General features: G+C 42.3%; 1 protein-coding gene across 2 annotated transcripts in view; it reads right to left on the bottom strand.

Moving 5' to 3' along the window:
• The window catches only part of LOC120853621 (ARL14 effector protein-like), a 31110-nt gene that overhangs the window by 4836 nt on the left and 7816 nt on the right, over window positions 1–18458 (bottom strand). The window contains exons 3-4 of one of the 2 annotated variants that reach the window (XM_040227586.1): window positions 3903–4007; window positions 1365–1504 (exon numbers count right to left, since the gene is read on the bottom strand). In XM_040227586.1, coding sequence (XP_040083520.1) covers window positions 1365–1504; window positions 3903–3998 — 236 coding nt within the window. In that variant the 5' untranslated portion in view covers window positions 3999–4007. Of the gene's footprint in view, window positions 1–1364; window positions 1505–3902; window positions 4887–18458 lie in introns of those variants that run through there. The other variant, XM_040227588.1, reaches the window with a different exon arrangement.

The following is an 18458-nucleotide window of genomic DNA, read 5'->3' on the forward strand; positions in this document are numbered from 1 at the left end:
ATGTAGTCAAATATATCAACCTTTTTCTTTATGGTCTTAATTTATGCCTCTGATGTGCTAGCAATAATTGAATTTATGATACTTCTGTGCCCTTCTGATACTTGAATTCATTCCTATGGGTTTATTATTTCTCCTATTTGAAAGGGACAGAGTAAAGGGACAAAGTAGGTGATTAAACTGTCAGCCTCACTAGAGGACTGTAATGAAGAAAGAAGTATGGAAGACCCCTGTAAGTTAATGATCACTGAAGAAAGCAGGCTGGCTTCCCCACAAAACCGAGCAGGCTTGCTTAGCAACAGCACCGTGTAACAAGACCATGAGGCATGCCCCCGAACAATAAACAGTGGTGGCCGAGACCCACACCCTGCCCAGGGAGCCCGGGAGGCTAATGATCCCTAGGACGTGCTCTCTGGACACACAGCAAACAGTGAGTTATGGAAAGATGGCATTTCCAAATGAAAGGCCCTCACTGCACTGAGACCGGAAATGACTTTTCCGTAGTGCCATGACAGCCCTGGCTTGATTCTGCAGGGACAAGAAAACTCCCCTGCCCCAACCTGGAGGAGGAGCTGATGAGACAGCTAAGAAAGAGGAAGAAGGTGGTCTTACCTCTTCACTTTTCCTTTGATGATAAAACGGTAGCCCACCAAGTTCTCGGGGCCTGGCACCCTCTCGCCTGCCCACACCCTTCCAAGCATCCTATTCTAATGCATCACTTCTTACCTATCACTTTGCCTCTCACTGAATTCTTCCTGCTCTGAGACACAAAGGACCAGAGTTCTTTGGAGCCCCTGAACCACCACCTAGAGGCTGCATAATGACATGTGTGTGCTTGCCACTTCAGTCACGCCCAGCTCTCTGCAACCCTGTAGACGGCAGCCCACCAGGCTCCTCTGTCCGTGGGATTCTCCAGGCGAGAACACTGGAGTAGGTTGCCATGCCCTGCTCCAGGGGACCTTCCCGACTCAGGGGTTGAACCCAGGTCTCTTATGACTTCTGCACGGGCAAGCAGGTTCTCTACCAACAGCACCACCTGGGAAGCCCTTCATAATTATATAACTGTCTTAACTTTAATCATCTTTCATACTACATCTATTACTCCGGTGCAAGGAATTCTGAAGCATGTTTTTAAAAAATTGATGCCTAATTGGGGATTACAGGCTATTTCTTGAAATTGCTAACTTCCAGACATATGGGGTGATATTGTACTTTAGAAAATACATTTTTAGTATACATGCTACTGAAGTGAACAAGGAAAATACATTTTTAAATCATAAAAAAGAGACAACCTGTAATTACTTTGTCAAGGAGAACTCACACATTTTATAATCCCACAGATCAAATATAATAAATCTTGATCTTACTTGGAGTTTACAGAAAAATACTCATTCATCTTCGACATTCGTGCTTTCTTTTTTTGCTGCCTTGTTTCAGGATTAAAGTCAGCCACCTGTGGTCCAGGATTTTGAAATGCCAAGCATTTTAACTGCCGCTCTATCTGTTGCTATGAAACAAATAAAATGTATTAGTAGTAAGAATCTGATAGTTTTATCTGTTTTACATTGCATCAAGATGAAGTTTCTGTAACTTTTACCTAACAGCATGACAGTTCAGCTCTTTTACCTAGAGAAATAAACAGTTTAATCTGATTAGTTTCAAAAGATGATGTAAAATTTTTCATATTAGGTCATTCTTTCTGAATAAACAAATACATAGTGTAAAACTACATATAACTAAAAATAAAAAAGAAGGGGGAACAGAAGAATTTCATTTAAACCTGGAAAACACCCCTTGGCGTCACAAAACTGGTGGGGATGAAGTAAAAGCCCTTCCTCCAGGCAAAGTGTCCAGAACATTGTGAGAGCACAGCAACCAGAGCCCTCCATCCCCAAGCTCAGCAGAGGGGCACCCAGCCTTTGGGGTCTAATACCCGATGATCTGAAGTGAAGCTGATGTCGTTAATAACAGAAATAAAGTACACAATAAGTGTAATGCACTCGAATCACCCTGTAACCAGTCCCTCCCCCCGCCTCAGTCCATGGATAAATTGTCTTCCATGAAATCAGTCCTGAGTACCAAAAGGGTTGGGGACTGCTGCTATAGGGATGTCTCCAAACTCACTGCCCAGGACACCGAAGTAGAATACAGCCACCTGAGGGATCCTCTCTCAGTCAAAGCCAGGTTGCAAGAAGAAAACTCTTGCTTGAATGACTTTCTAGCGTGTTAGTGGAAATTTTCAAAATACCTGTTTGGGGATATTTATAATTTGAATTGGAGAAGGAAATGGGAACCCACTCTAGTATTCTTGCCTGGGAAATCCCATGGACAGAGAAGCCTGGGAGGCTACAGTTCACGGAGTCACAAAGAGTCAGACATGACTGAGTGACTAACACAAACACGTAATTTGAAATTGAGGCTTCCCTGGTGGCTCAGCGGGAACAGAATCTGCCTGCAATGAAGAAAACATGGGTTTGATCCTTGGGTTGGGAAGATCCCCCGGAGAAGGGGACAGATACCTATTCCAGCATTCTTGCCTGCAGAATCCCATGGACAGAGGAGCCTGGCAGGCTAGTCCATGGATCAAAGTCAGACACGACTTACTGACTAAACAACAACGAACTGGAAAGGCAAGTAATAAATATGCTTCAATCAATCCTGAGAACTAGTTCTGATCATGCAGCACACATTATCAGGAGGGAAGGCAATGCTCTTTCAAAAGTTGTTAGAAGAAAGTAATCTGAGTTGCCCCAAAACACTCAGGCTAACACACATATGAAAGGACATTTCTAAACCAAGGGGAAACTTTCAATGTAACAAATTAGTAACAGAACCTCAGGCTTTTTTTAGAAATAGTCTAGTCACTCTAAAATAATATGGGCATGTTTCTTTAAATTTCATTTTGGTTGGTGTGTATGGCTTTCTTTTACAAACAACCTTCGGAAACAATTCTATATTTAGGTATGATGCTGCTGCTGCTGCTGCTAAGTAGCTTCAGTCGTGTCCGACTCTGTGTGACCCCATAGATGGCGGCCCACCAGGCTCCCCTGTCCCTGGGATTCTCCAGGCAAGAACACTGGAGTAGGTTGCCATTTCCTTCTCCAATGCATGAAAGTGCAAAGTGCAAGTGAAGTCGCTCAGTTGTGTCCAACTCTTAGCGACCCCATGGGCCACAGCCTACCAGGCTCCTCCATCCATGGGATTTTCCAGGCAAGAGTACTGGAGTGGGGTGCCCCTGCCTTCTTATTTAGGTTAGGTGTGCAATAAACACAGCTTAGCATGATCTATTATTCTCTGTAGCACAACAAGGAATTAGATGTCTCTGCTCAAACCCTGGCTCTGCCACTCTCTGCCACTCTTACTGGGGTGCTTTAAGAACATTCCTACTTCTAAGACTCAAGTTTCTCCTTTCACAGAATGGATTTTTTTTTTTTTTTTTTTGCAACCCCACAGACGGCAGCCCACCAGGCTCCCCCGTCCCTGGGATTCTCCAGGCAAGAACACTGGAGTGGGTTGCCATTGCCTTCTCCCACAGAATGGATTAATAGTATCTTGTGTTAAGGGTTAGGTGTGTTAACATGGGCCAAGTTTTAGAGCCAGGATAGCACATCATGGGGGAAAAACACAAGGATTTGTTAAATGAAAATACTTGACCATATCCTCTACAATTATTCTATTCCAAGGGTAGGACTTTACTGCACAGGACACGGGGAACTGAGAGGCCCAGAGGGGACAGGTGAGATGAGAGCAGCCTGGCAGTGAGCAGGATGTAGATGAGGGAGCAGAGATGTTGCCCATGGAATCTTCATGGGGCCACCTTCCCACCCAAATCCAAGGCAACTCAGAGACTCCAGACGGTGAGAACTCCCCAGATACCATGGAATCATAGTATCCATGTGCCATACCAGTTGCTTCTGTCCGATCTGACAGTTTTTCTCAGGAGAACTTTGACCTGCAGGTCTCTCTTGCGTGGAATTGGTTTTTCCTAATTGTTCACTCATTTCTGATCACTGCAGAGAAGTAATTGGAGAAAATAAAAACACATTATCATATATTCCAAGTAACTTAACCCTGTGACTTTCCTGCTCTCTCCCTACCATCTTACTCTCTTCTCAAAGCCAGACTTACTGGAAAAACCATTGCTTTCCTGGCTCTTAATTTTTATTTACCACTCATTCTTAAATCCTGCATCTGACTTCTCCAGAATGCTTTACTGATATCTTCCTGGCCTGGTGTTCAATGAGCAAAGTACCTTTGACAGTTCTTAGCATCGCAGACCTTGCAGGAGCAGACAACCCTGGGGCCATCCACTCCTGCTCAAGAGGACTAGAAATTCTTAGACCTGGGTTCTTCCCTCACTTACACTTACTTCCTTGAAAAACAGTAAGGTGTGTTAATATCATACACACACCCTCAGTAACTTTGCGAACATCTCTGCTCCCATGGTTTCATGATCACATCTTCTGAAATCGTTGCCCGGGTCGCCTCCAAAAGCCCCAACTTTCTCACTCAAGTTTTCTGACAAATTTCTAACACAAATTGTGGTAAACGGAAGCAATCAGTTTTCCATACAACTCAGCTGTTTACATGCCTGTAATTTACTTTGAAATACTTCAATATATGTACAAGACGTCTCTGCAGGCACACGTGTGTGTGTGTGTGCGCACGCGTGCGTCTTAGGTGACCCTAACACACAGTACCAACGACAAATGCACCCTGAGCCTCTCTGCGGTGTTCTGCCAGAAAGGACCGTGCAGCTCCCGCCTCTCTCATCAACCACCCATGCTGGGAGCAGGGCGCTGTTTCTAACAAAGGACCTGAGGTTATGCTCAGTTATGACCGGTCCATCCGCACCACCACTCTGCCTGCCAACGAGAAATCCCAATGCCACCAACACTTCTGCTTCTCCCATGCCTAGGGCCACTAGACGTGGACTGTCCACTCTTTTGTATCCCCTCTCCAGTTCCCAAGGTAGGTTAGAAGTCACGCTGACTTTCTTTCCTAACATTCCTAACATTGACTCTTTCTTTCCATTCTGTATCAGGCAGTTATTGCTGTTTAGTCACCAGGTCGTGTCCAACTCTTTGCAACCCCATGGACTGCAGCACGCCAGGTTTGTCTGTCCCTCGCCACCTCCCGGAGCTTGCCCAAGTTCATGCCCATTGAATCAGTGATGCCATCCAACCATCTCATCCTCTGAGCCCTCTTCTTCTGCCTTCAATTTTTTCCCAGCATCAGGGTTTTTTCCAGTGAGTCAGGTAGACACTACCCGAAAGACAGCAATAGTAATAGCAGTAACAACCAAGATAAGCATAATGTTCACCTCAGTCTGACTAAACTTCCGCCTTCTTCTGACTCTATGTCCTGACATCCCTTTTCTTACATCCTTTTTCAGAAAGTGTGTCATTGTGAATTCTTTCTCTACTCCATTGAGATGTAAATCTTTTCCCAGCCTCCTAAAGCCAGTTTTACAAGCCCAGAAGGTCTTTCTCAAGGACTATGAACTATCCCTTTGAAATGTTATCAGCTCCAGAAAAGACCAGGCACCCATTTGCCAGTCTCTGAGAGAAAGTAGAAGCCTAACTCACTCATTGGCAGAGTAGTGAGTGCCAGTTAGCTAACACAGGTGGCCTAATCATAGAGAAGATTTGCAAGCTTTGGAATTACTCAATGTGCTCAACACATCCCATGGATCTCGCCCCTAAAATCCTCTAATATTTCACTCCCACATCTATTTCAGTGGAGTTGCGTTCAGGCTGAGTTCTGGCTCTTCTTCTCTGTGACAGCATGGTATATACTCCACTTTGCCTGCTTCACTTGGTCACGTGCAGCTTTTGCTTTGACACTATCCAATGCAATTTCACATCTCATCAGCCAGACATTCCCAGGGAGCATTTCTCAAGCTATCTGGACATAAAACCATACGGAGCTATTTTTTAAATGATCAATTCCTTATCAGATGCCAGCCCTACTGGGGTGACCATTTGTGGAGGAAAATCGTGATGATCAGCAATAATTAATAAGTTCTCCAGATGAATCATCCTTAGGAAATTACAGGCGGTCAGGATAGGTATAATTTTCTTCACTCAGTTTTGCCATCTCATCCTATAACGACTGCCCACAATTTCTTCCTACCCTAAATTTACCCAGAACATTGTGGCCATGTTGATATTCTTAGATCAGAAACGTCTTTATCTGATTCCTATGAAGATTTCAGTGACTCCTCTCTACCAATAACATCCCACATCCCCGGCGTATCAGTGAAGGTTCATCGAAATGGACTCTGGTGACCTATCTAGGCTCACCTCCCCACATTCCTTCCCTTGGGCCAAAGCTACTGAGCTACGCACTCCTGTTAATACCCCTCCCATCGCTTACCTAATTCCAGCCTTCCCCTTTGAACTCTGGTTTATCTCTTTATTCCAAGAAGCCTCCCCATCACTCTCATCCTCAAAGAATACTTTCTTTCTTGGGCTCAGTTAGAAGCTTCCTCAAGAAAGTTGCCCCCAGAGGGGTCCTAAACCTTCTAGCTTCTTCATGTAACAAATTTTCTTCTATATGGGAAAAGTCGTGACTTTATGATCATCTTTGCAAGCAAGAACATCTTCTGAAAGAGCATCCATTTAACTGCATTGGGAGAAATGAGTATTTTATGCAAATCCTCAACCCAACATGCCTTTAAGTCCTTCATGAAATGTTTAGCTCAGTTCAGTCGCTCAGTCGTGTCCGACTCTTTGCAACCCCATGAATTGCAGCACTCCAGGCCTCCCTGTCCATCACCAACTCCTGGAGTTTACTCAAACTCATGTCCATTGAGTTGGTGATGCCATCCAGCCATTTCATCCTCTGTCATCCCCTTCTCCTCCTGCCCACAATCCCTCCTAGCATCAGGGTCTTCTCAATGAGTCAACTTTTCACATGAGTTGGCCAAAGTATTGGGAGTTTCAGCTTCAGCATCAGTCCTTCCAGTGAACACCCAGGACTGATCTCCTTTAGAATGGACTGGTTGGATCTCCTTGCAGTCCAAGGGACTCTCAAGAGTCTTCTCCAACAGAAATGTAGGTCTCACAAATAGATTAGATTAGGGTAAAACTTACTCCTTCTTACTCTGAATAAAGCAAAAGGAATTTTTAGTAGAATTCCACCAGGTCCTAAAACTGTAATTGGATTTTAGTTGGAATCCAAAATACCTGCCCCAGGAAAAGTAATAAAATGGCTCAGAACTCCATTTATTCCTCTGCTTGGCATTTCCCATGCAGGGATTCCTAACCAGAGAAGGAAAGCAAGGGGCCCTTGAACTTGGGATGAATAAAGAATATCTATTTATTTTTACTCACCTTTAAGTGAAATTCTGATATTTCCTTTTATTATAAGGCAACCAACAAACCACAATAGTGTTAATCACATTTTTGACAGAAGTTTTTTATAACTCATTATAGTTGAGAATATGTCAAAATGTTAGTGAGACTCCTCATCTCTTCAAAATGATGGTAGATCTCATTTGACACATTAATAACAAAACATATGCATGGTAAGTCACCTGAGTCTTGTCCAGTTCTTTGCAACCCTACAGACTGTAGCCCACCAGGTTCCTCTGTCTATAGGATTCTCCAGGCAAGAATACCAGAGCGGGTTGCCATGCCCTCCTCCTGGGGATCTTCCCAAACCAGAGATCAAACCCATGTCTCCTGTGTCTCCTGCATTGCCAGGAGGGTTCTTTACCACTAGGCACCACCTGGGAAGCCCCAATAAAACCAACATATCACCAACATAAATTGTTTTTTTAACATTTTGGTAAGTGTATTTCAATATAATTGGTTTTCTTTGTAACCTTATAAATTTTTTTCTGTATGATTAAAAACATCATTCTGGAAAAAAAAAAAATTCTGAGAAATGGTCCACAGATACAACAGCTGGCCAAAGGCATCCACGACACAAATAAGATTAAGAATACTGGAGAGGGTTGCTATTTTCTTTTTCAGGGTATATTCTCGACTCAGGGATTGAACCTGCATCTTCTGAATCTTTAATGAAAGGCAGATTCTTTACCACTTAGCCACATGGTAAGCCCAGTACATAGCTGCTGCTGCTAAGTCGCTTCAGTTGTGTCTGACTCTGTGCGACCCCAGAGACGGCAGCCCACCAGGCTCCCCTGTTCCTGGGATTCTCCAGGCAAGAACACTAGAGTGGGTTGCCATTTCCTTCTCCAATGCATGAAAGTGAAAAGTGAAAGTGAAGTTGCTCAGTCGTGTCTGACTCTTAGCGACCCCATGGACTGCAGCCTACTAGGCTCCTCCATCCATGGGATTTTCCAGGCAAGAGTACTGGAGTGGGGTGCCACTACCTTCTCCAGTACATAGCTAGTACTCAATAAATATTTCATAAATATCATGCTAATAATGCTACTTATTAGGCTCCTACTATGTGCCAAGCACTTTGTTAACCACCATTCTACATATATTATTTAATTCCACTACTGCACTCTGAACTAGATACTGCTATCCCTGTTCTACAGATGAGGAAACTAAGGCCCAGAAAGATCATGTAGGCCACATGGATTTAAAATCCAGATTTGTCTGACTCCCTAAACTAAGCCCTTTTCAGGAAGTTACACTGCTTCAAGCTTTGTTTTTATGACGACCACAGGGTATCATTTAGGGGTGGGATATAATCAACCTGAGCCACACGGAGCCTTTTCAACGAAAGCTGGACTAGGAACCGGGGAAGATGCATTTTTTAGATCAACTCAAGTCCGCCTCCTTCCACCTCTCTGTCCCAGCACACACCTCCAAGATGTGCTGGGAAAGGAGTCCCATCTCAGACACATGAGCCGTAACTGACCTCAGGATTAGATTCAGAAGTCAGCTGAAAAGAAGAAAGTTGCATGCAGGTAAGATTCCTCTTAAGCATCCTTTCAGAATGCTGCCGGGGAAGAGCCCTGGACAGACAGGCTCCCCTCCAGCTTCTCAGGTTAGGAATCAGATGAGGTATTAACAGCTGACTCATATGTACAGGTGGCACCAGTGGTAAAGAATCTGCCTGCCAACGCAGAGCAAGAGGGCTTTGATCCCTGGGTTGGGAAGATCCCTGAAGGAGGAAGTGGCAACCTCCTCCAGTGTTCTTGCCTGGAGAATCCCATGGACAGAGGAGGCTGGCGGGCTGCAGTGGGGTCGCAAGAGTCGGCCACGACTGAGCACACACACTAGTACTACTCTACGTACACAGGAGCCAGCATGATGGAATTATGTTTACCTTTAAACTCCAGATCCATTAAGAAAGCTGTGGTACATATACACAATGGAGTATTACTCAGCCGTTAAAAAGAATACACTTGAATCAGTTCTGATGAGATGGATGAAACTGGAGCGGATTATACAGAGTGAAGTAAGCCAGAAAAAAAACACCAATACAGTATACTAACACATATATATGGAATTTAGAAAGATGGCAATGATGACCCTGTATGCAGGACAGCAAAAAAGACACAGATGTGCATAGCAGACTTTTGAACTCAGAGGGAGAGGGAGAGGGTGAGATGATTTGGGAGAATGGCATTGAAACATGTATAATATCATGTAAGAATTGAATCGCCAGTCTATGTCCTATGCAGGATATGGCATGCTTGGGGCTAGTACACGGGAATGACCCAGAGAGATGTTGTGGGGAGGGGGGTGGGAGGGGGGGTTCATGTTTGGGAACACATGTACACCCGTGGTGGATTCATGTCAATGTATGGCAAAACCAAATTAAAAAAAAAAAAAAAAACTCCAGATCCATACACCCTGGGCAAGTTTCTCACCCTGTGGAGGCCTCCAGAGCTAGGTCACCCCAGAAACAGTGCTGGGCCCTGAGCCCCGCATTTCTGCTCACTCTCAGGCACCCATCATTGAGGGAAATGCAGTGAAATGACTCACACCATAAGCACTTAACTCTCTCTTCGGGTTGCCTCCAACACGGTATGGTTGAAGTCAGCTGATGGTATTTTGCACAAGGTAAAGTGCTTTTTCTACTTTTATCCCTAAGGATATTTTCACATTTTCAAGGCAGGAAAAGTCTTCAGTTTAAGCTCTAGCTCAAAAGTTGGTCTCTACTTTTACTCAGTAGCAGATAAAGGGGTTTATTCAGAGACACTCTCGGTCAGACACTCCTCAGGAAACATTTAGAAGTAAAAGACACACACATTTTCATTCAATGCCCTTGAAGAAGAGAGTCAAGTTATCTTAATCTCATTCTGTCTCTAGCCTCAATTCCCATTCTTGGTGAAAATGACAGATCACTGAGATAATTGACAACTGAGCCAAATTCCACCTGGGACCTATTTGGGAAAAGAAACAACTTTGGTGCTGGTGATCAATTTAGGCCATTCCCTTGCTGCTCCCTCCTGGCTTGACTCAGTTGTATTCAAAGCCACAAAATCGCTCAATATCTCCAACAAAATCTCCATTGCCCTTTGTCCATAAGAATTAAAAGTTATCTTGATCCAAGTCTTTCAGAGTGTTTTTAAAACAACATTAATGCTTTAGAAACAACTTTACTTGCAATGTATAATGATTCCTAGGAACATTTTTATTGTTGGATTTGCCACATATACACATGCAAAATGGCCCAGTATAAAATAATGTGAAAACAGCTATCATAAAGTAATGTGAAATGCACTCAGAAGAGAATATGATAAGCTGTGCGACCATACTGTTGCTTTTATTCTATTTTTTGTTAGTGCCAGGAAGGCTGCATTCTGTGGTCATTCTGAATGAAACCAAAGCCCATAAAGGGTTCACACCTCACTCATTATCTGGATTTCTTGAGTTATACATTTATACTCCTCCTTGCGATTTTAAGGATTATTAAAAAAAAAAAAAAAAAAAAAAAAGATGTCTGCCTGATGACTCTGCCCCGTCAATGGAAAGCAAAGAAAGAAGAAAATTGGTTTATGAGACCAGCAGCTTGGGCCATTTTAGCCTGATGCTGCTTAAGCATACTTTCAAATGTGTTCTGGTAAACATACTTCAGAACCACTCATCCCAAATTTCAAGTGTGGAGGTCCTTTTTCCTAAGGCCCTTGTACGCTCATTTCTTAGTTTTCGCTTTTGTTTTACGATGCTCTGCAACAGAAGCACCCCAATTTTCTTCTGCTCTTACCTACACCACATTGACTGTGGTGATATCTATTCAGAATCGACATCCTGTGGCTTGCTTTTACCTCTCCTCCGCCAGCCTCAGAGGGACTCAAGAGCATCATTTGAAAAGGAGGGTCTTTCCAGTGATGATTTTCACAATGTTGTGAGTGCCTACTTCGCAATGAGAGTTGCCTTGCCAAGCCAAAGCAGTGGGAGAGAGAAAGCACACATACCTTTATGTTTGGATGATAAAGAAGAGAAGAATAGCGGACAAAGAGAAACTACTTCCTGGTTTCCTTTGTTTTGCTGAGAAACCGCAGAACCCTCTGGGGGAAAAGTCAGAAGGCCCCTAAGGTGTTTCCACAATTTAACACTTTGTCAGAGTGGCTGAGAGGAGAGGTGGAAAAACGGAGGGGCTGGAGGGTTGGTGTAATTGTTACCTATCTCTTCCACCACGAGTCTATCTAAAATCATGTAAAATCAGGCAATGACCATTTCATTTGCTCACCCATCTTCAATCTGCAATAAGCAATGAATCTAGAATCCACAATTTAACTCTACTGCTCAATGTTATATCTCGACTTCAGATATTCAACTAATGTTAACAGTAAATTGTTTCCTAGCTATTTTTATACTTCAGTGTAAACAGCCCAATATATATATATTATAGACACATAAATGTAATAAAGGCTTCCCTGATGGCTCAGATGGTCAAAGAATCTGCCTGCAATGCAGGAGACCCAGGTTCCATTCCTGGGTGGGGAAGATCCCCTGGAGAAGGGAATGGCTACCCACACCAGTATTCTTGCCTGGAGAACTCCATGGACAGAGGGGCCTGGTGGGCTGCAGTCCATGGGACTGTGGAGTCGGACTGTGACTGAGTGACTCATGCAACACACACAGAGTAATCTTGCAAAGAACAAAGGAGGGAAACAAAACTGTCAGTTACAGGAGCTTCCAACCCATCTTGTATCTTGCAGGGATACAAGACCTGAAGGTGGTGTCAGAATTAAGTATATTTGACCTGGACTTTACATCCATTAAGTAACTGCTATATTCTTGAGATTTCACAGTAAGTATTGCATATAAATGTATATATACACATTTAAGCTAAAAACCATTTAGTAAAAAACTTGTGTTCTGAGTGCCTACTTCTCAATGAGAAACTAACCCATGTTTATAAGCTGTGCCTAAGACATACATTAATCTCTAAATTACAGTCCTCTAATCATTCTCCTCCGTCACCAGGACTCAGATGTTGTGATGTGAGTCATTAAAACCACTTTCCAGAGAGATTAACACCTGCCTCGTTCATTTCTGAATTACATGCTAAAAACCATCATTTTACTCCTAATAACTTTTGCCACAAAAACAAGGAAAAGGGAAACAAAATCTTAGTTATAAGAGCTTGCAATCCCTTTGGCAGTGATGTAAAACCTTAAGGTGGTACCAGAATTAGGTATGTTTGACCTGAATTTTATAACCATAAGGCAAAGGCTGCATTTTTGAGATTACATAGTAAATTTTGCCCATCAAAAATACGTCATCTTGTCACGAAAGAACTGCCAATTCCGTCTTGCCAGTTAAGGATTAACAATCCTCAAATCAGGTAAAAATCCTACCAGATTTTTTCACAGGCAATCACACCTTACAAAAATACGTCTTTGGTCAATGTTTGGCTTTGTTCTTACATGCATAACAGGAGAATGTACTCTTCACTGATCTGACCACACAAGACGCCACAGAAAGAACATACATCAAGGGCCAAATACAAGGGATTATCCTCTAAAACTGAAGGAAAATCCTCTAAAGGATATGGATTATGGTCAACCAAGAAAAGTCCCAACTGAAAATCTTTTTTAAAAATTTAAGTGCTAAGAAATGTGTGCCACAAGTTCAAAAGTAATTGCTTCCTCTTATTTCTTCAATTTTAAAAAGATATAAATTACACAAAATAATTTTCCTGTATAATTTTCAAGTTTCTCAAGCAAAATCTGATGATATTTTTAATAGCAGAGGGAACTATATATCTTACAATAGCTTATAATGAAAAAAATCTGAAAAAGAATATTTATGTGCATAACGGAATCACTGTGCACTTGAATTAACACAGCATTGTAAATTAACCACATCTCAATTAATAAAAAAAGCAAGACCTGCTTAAAAAAAATCTAAAGCACTGCAAACTAATCATGTAGCGAGCAAAGTTTCAGAGGAACTTTACATCATTTTTTAAACAGATAACAATGTGATTTTAAAAGATGGAAGATAATATTTTGTAAAGTTAATTATACCTTGCTAAAGTTCCTAGTCCTGAACATATTGCACTTTGACATGACTTTGACTAAGAAAATAATTTTCTCTCTTCAGATGTTCTCAAGTTTTTTAGAGCTTAAATGGAGGTAATTCAAAATTGGCTGCTTTTTTAAAATTAAGAATTCACACAGTAAAACATTTCTCAGTTACCTGTTAATTCCTGGAGTGTAAACTCCTTTATGTTCCTAAGTTATATTCCTGATCCACGGACTCCCCAGGTGATACTAGTGGTAAAGAACCTGCCTGCCAATCCAGCAGACGTAAGAAACGAGGGTTCGATCCCTAGGTTGGAAAGATCCCTTAGAGGAAGGCAAGGCAACCCACTCCAGTATTCTTGCTTCGAGAATCCCATGGACAAAGAAGTCTGCTGGGCTTCAGCTTATAGGGTCATGAAGCGTCAGACACGACTGAAGCGACTTAGAATGCAGGCACACAGATTCACGGATAGCTAAATCTGCTGGAGGTTGAATCCATGGATTCTGAGAAACTTTGGACACAGAGGAATTCTGGATATGCAAGTCTGGCTACAAGTTATGATCGGAATTTTGCCACTGTAGAAGGTCAGCACTTCAATCCCCACACTGTTCAAGAGTTCAACTGTTACTTTAAAAATAACACCACTCACAAACTTATTTATTGTAGTATTTCTTAAACTGGGAAATACTGGAATGCCCATACACATAGGAGTGGTTGAACAAAGTATGATGTAGCCACATGTACTGTAAACACAGACTACTATGCAGCTGTGAAAAATGAGGAAGATCTTTATGATGTAATTTCCAGAATATTCTATTAACTGAAAATAACATAGCACAAATGAGTATTTACCCTTCATGTAAGAAAGTATACTACCTTCATGTAAGAAAGAAGGGTATATAAGAAAATTTGTTACTTGCAGCCAAATAATTTGAATAAACCCAATGTGATACAGGATGTGGCTTATAAAGTAATTAAACAGTCACTGATTTTGAGAGTCAGGAGCATCGAGGAAGGGGCTACAGTAGGAAACTCTCTAGTTTAACTTCCTAAATGCATTAGAATCTTTCTCAGCAGCCACTGAACAGGCTTTCAGTAGGTTTATCTAAGCCTCTACTGGAAGGATCCCAATGAGATGAATCCTTGCTGTCTGGTACCATTATTGCAGGTTATCGTTTGATTAAGGTACTGTTCCGTTGTGAAACTCTTATGAGTCGTACTTTTGAAAGGACAGACTTCCTAGCGGGAATCAACATGAAGGTTCAGAAGTGAATGAAGCGGATAACCTGAACTAGGACCAGTGGCTTGAGCACTGGAGGTGCTCACCGGGATCTATTATGACTGCTCTTTGAATCACTCACATAGCAAGCATTGATTAAATACCTTACTGGCAAGGCACCCTGTGAAAGACGAAAAGACAAATAAGACGTGATTTATCTCTTTAAGAGAGTCCTATCTCCGATTTGACCTCTCATTTCAAAGAGGAATGCTTCCAATTTTTTATTTTTATTCCATGGAGAAATTTGCTCATATTTTCTGCTTCTTCATGGTGTATTTGTTCTGCTGTGTATTCTTCACCAGTTAATTTGCTTTTTTCCCCCCACTGCCTTTGCAGAGGTCCATTCTAATCATTTCTGATTATCTCTGGTCATAGCATGGAGGCCATTCTTTCTGGCTTCGCATGTGCTCCTGGCTTGCAATTCCCCTGACTTGGAATGTCCCTGGTCCTTTTACTGATCAAGCCTAGGAACTGTACGGCTGACTGCCACCCTGCCTCCCCCATCCTACCACTCCAACAGCAAGCATTGCTTCCGCGCATCTCCACACTCTGCCCCATCTTCCTGGTCGCTCAGGTGCCAAGGATGTACTGGAAGACTATTGAAGGCTTTCAATTCTAAGGGAAGGGTTTCCAGTTTCCCCTAGGGTCTGCTACTTCGTATTGGAAGGCTCCACATATTGTTAAGGATCCAACAGTGCTGTGTGCTCAGTCCCTTCCATCATGTCTGACTCTCTGTGCCCCCATGGACTGTAGCCCACCAGGCTCCTCTGGCCATGGAGTTCTCCAGGCAAGAACACTGGAGCGGGTTGCCATTTCCTCCTCCAGAGGATCTTGCTGAACCAGGGATCAAACCCAGGTCTCCTGCACTGCAGGCAGATTCTCTACCCCAAAGCCACTGGGGAAGCCAGATTCACAGAACATATATCTGCTCTCAGATTTCTTTCACAATTGGGTCCGAATTTTACTTTATTTAGCAGTAATTGGTCATGGGATGTGATTTTCTACTTTACTCTGATTCCTAAGTTCATTGAATAAGGCATTTTCATCTCTGTTTCATACTCCACACAGTTAACAGGCCAGCTTGGGGCCCTAGCCTAGTTTATCTGCCTTCAATTCTAATATCTCCACACAAGACTACCAGGGTCACCTTCCTAAAATCGCCTTACACCGTGTCACTTCCTTCCGCCACGGCGGTGGGGTTTTGTGATCCTCAGCCTTTGATACGTGACCTAAGTCTGCTCTCCCAGCCTCACAGTCACCGTTAACCTGGCATTGAATGTCACTATCCTTTCCTCAGTCCTGCTGCGCAATTAAGAGTCAGCACCCCGCTTCTATGTTTCCAAGCTTGTGTTGTAGTTGTTGTTTAGTTGCTAAAGTGAGTTCGACTCTTTGTGACCCCATGGACTATAACTTGCCAGGTTTCTCTGTCCATGGGATTCTCCAGGCAAGAATACTGGAGTGGGTGGCCATTTCCTTAGGGGACCTTCCAGATCCAGGGATCAAACCTGGGTCTTCTACACTGGCAGGCAGATTCTCTATCCCCGAGCTACCAAGGAAGCCCTGTGTCATGGTTAGTTGTCTATACACTGGTCTCTGGTACTGGACTTATCTCATTTCAAAGCAACAGATTTCTTCATTTATTTTCCTTTTTAATATACTGACAAATTTAATTAAAAAAAAAAAACTCTTGTATCTGCTAGCATAATATTCTAAATTATATATCAAAAGGCTAAAAACAAAAGAATAAACAAAAATATATGGAAACATTCAAACAAAAAACATACAGTTGGCAATCTTAATTTCAAACTTTTAAGATGAAAAGAATTAGGAAGGACAGAAGAGCATCATTTTTTTTATATTTATGAAAGATATATAGTCCCAATATAGCTATGATGATAACGGAGCTTTATGTAAATAAATAACATAATATTGACATAATACAAGAACTGTTGGAAGCAAGGAGAGAGTAAGACTTCTTCAGTTCTGCAGCATATGTCATAGTTATGAGCACACGGGGGCTCAGTACATGATCACTGCCATAAAGGGGCAGTGCCGCACTGGACTAGTAACTCAGGGAGCTGTTTCCTGGGAATCCAAGCAATAAAAGACACTTTCCCCAGGGTCTAACCCACACCTCCACCCGTGCCCCCCTCCCACGCTGCCCAGGTAAGTTCAAAGGTAATAAGATCCCTGTCTCGCATAACTCGCAAAGCAAACCTTAAGGTTCACACACAATAGAACCCAAGAGCACTCCCACCCCATGAACCTCGTATCTGCAAAGTGCCCTCTCCTTTTACTACAGCTGCAACCCAAATGAGCAGAGTGCGGATCTCAAACTTAAATTTTTTTCTTATTTAAAACAGAAACAGACTCACAGACGTAGAAATACAATTTATGGTTACCAAAGGGGAAGAGGGAGGGATAATTGGGACTTTAGGATTAACAGACATATACTATTGTACAGAAAATAGATAAATAAGTACCACCTGCTGTATAACACAGAGAACTATTTCAGAAGCTTGTGCTAACCTATAATGGAAAGGAATCTGAAAAACAATATATATGTGTGTGTATATGTATACGCTGTACACCTGGAACTAACGCAGCACTGTAAACCAACTATACTTCAATAAAAACAAAACAAAACTCGTGAAAACACAAATCAAACCTAATGATGACATATTTGTGCGCTGTGTGCTTAGTCGTTTCCAACTCTTTGCAATCCCATGGACTGTAGCCCATCAAAACTCCTCTGTCCATGGAGTTTTCCCTGTAAGAATACTAGAGCTGGAGTGGGTTGCCATCTCCTACTCCAGGGACATATTCTCATGTGTATTAAAAAAAAAAAAAAAAAAACTGCTAGATATTAGTAGTAATCATCTCTGGATCTTTGTCTTACGCTATATTATTTCCTACACTTACCCATTTCCTGTAACAAACATGCCTTTTACAATTTTTTAAAGTATTAATATTTCAAAAAATACTTCTGAGAATAAATGTTCTCTTGTAGTGTGTCAAAATATGTCCAGCAGATGGAGCAAAACCTCAATGCAGAATTAAAATAGATGAATAAAAAATGATAACCCTACTGCTTCAAGAAAGCGGGTGCGGAGGGGACGCTTCCTGGCAACCACAGATCAGCCAACGTGCGCGCTGGCTCTAGAATTTGTGCTCCTCGAAAGGAATCTGTTTGACCTCTTCTACAGCCAAAGGCAAGAAGAAGGAAAGGAAAGGAAGAAGACTATAAAGAGGGGGCGTATGGAACTTCCAGAGGCTGCAACATAAGATGATTTATAGAGTGTCAACGTGATGTCACACCTGCAAACGGTTTTGCAGGTTGTAGAGTCCCATCAGTTTTCACACATTGTTATTTATATTTTTCTCAGAGTAAACCCCAATATATTGAGCCAATAAAACTCTAGCTATTCTAATTGAAGTGGGGGTTAGGGACAAGAGCCATCCTGAGCCTACTCTTTGTCCAAGTTTCCCCACCCCGAACCCGGAGCTGCCATAATCAAGCATTGGCTATACTTAATCAATAGCTATGCAATCCATAAAATACTTCTAAGAAGCCCTAGAGAAACCCCCTAAGGGCAATGCAATACTTTCACTTTACTACTCTCCTCCTCAGAGGAGGGGAGTTTCCACTTTGAAATGGAAACATGCATAAAAACAAGCCAAAAAAAGTCACTAATTGCTTTTAAAAGAAAAAATCACTAAGGACATTCAAAATGCATCAATAAATTCAATACTCATACATTCCACACATTTGA

Source organism: Oryx dammah, unplaced genomic scaffold, assembly GCF_014754425.2.
Source record: "Oryx dammah isolate SB20612 unplaced genomic scaffold, SCBI_Odam_1.1 HiC_scaffold_26, whole genome shotgun sequence".
Taxonomy (NCBI): domain Eukaryota; kingdom Metazoa; phylum Chordata; class Mammalia; order Artiodactyla; family Bovidae; genus Oryx; species Oryx dammah.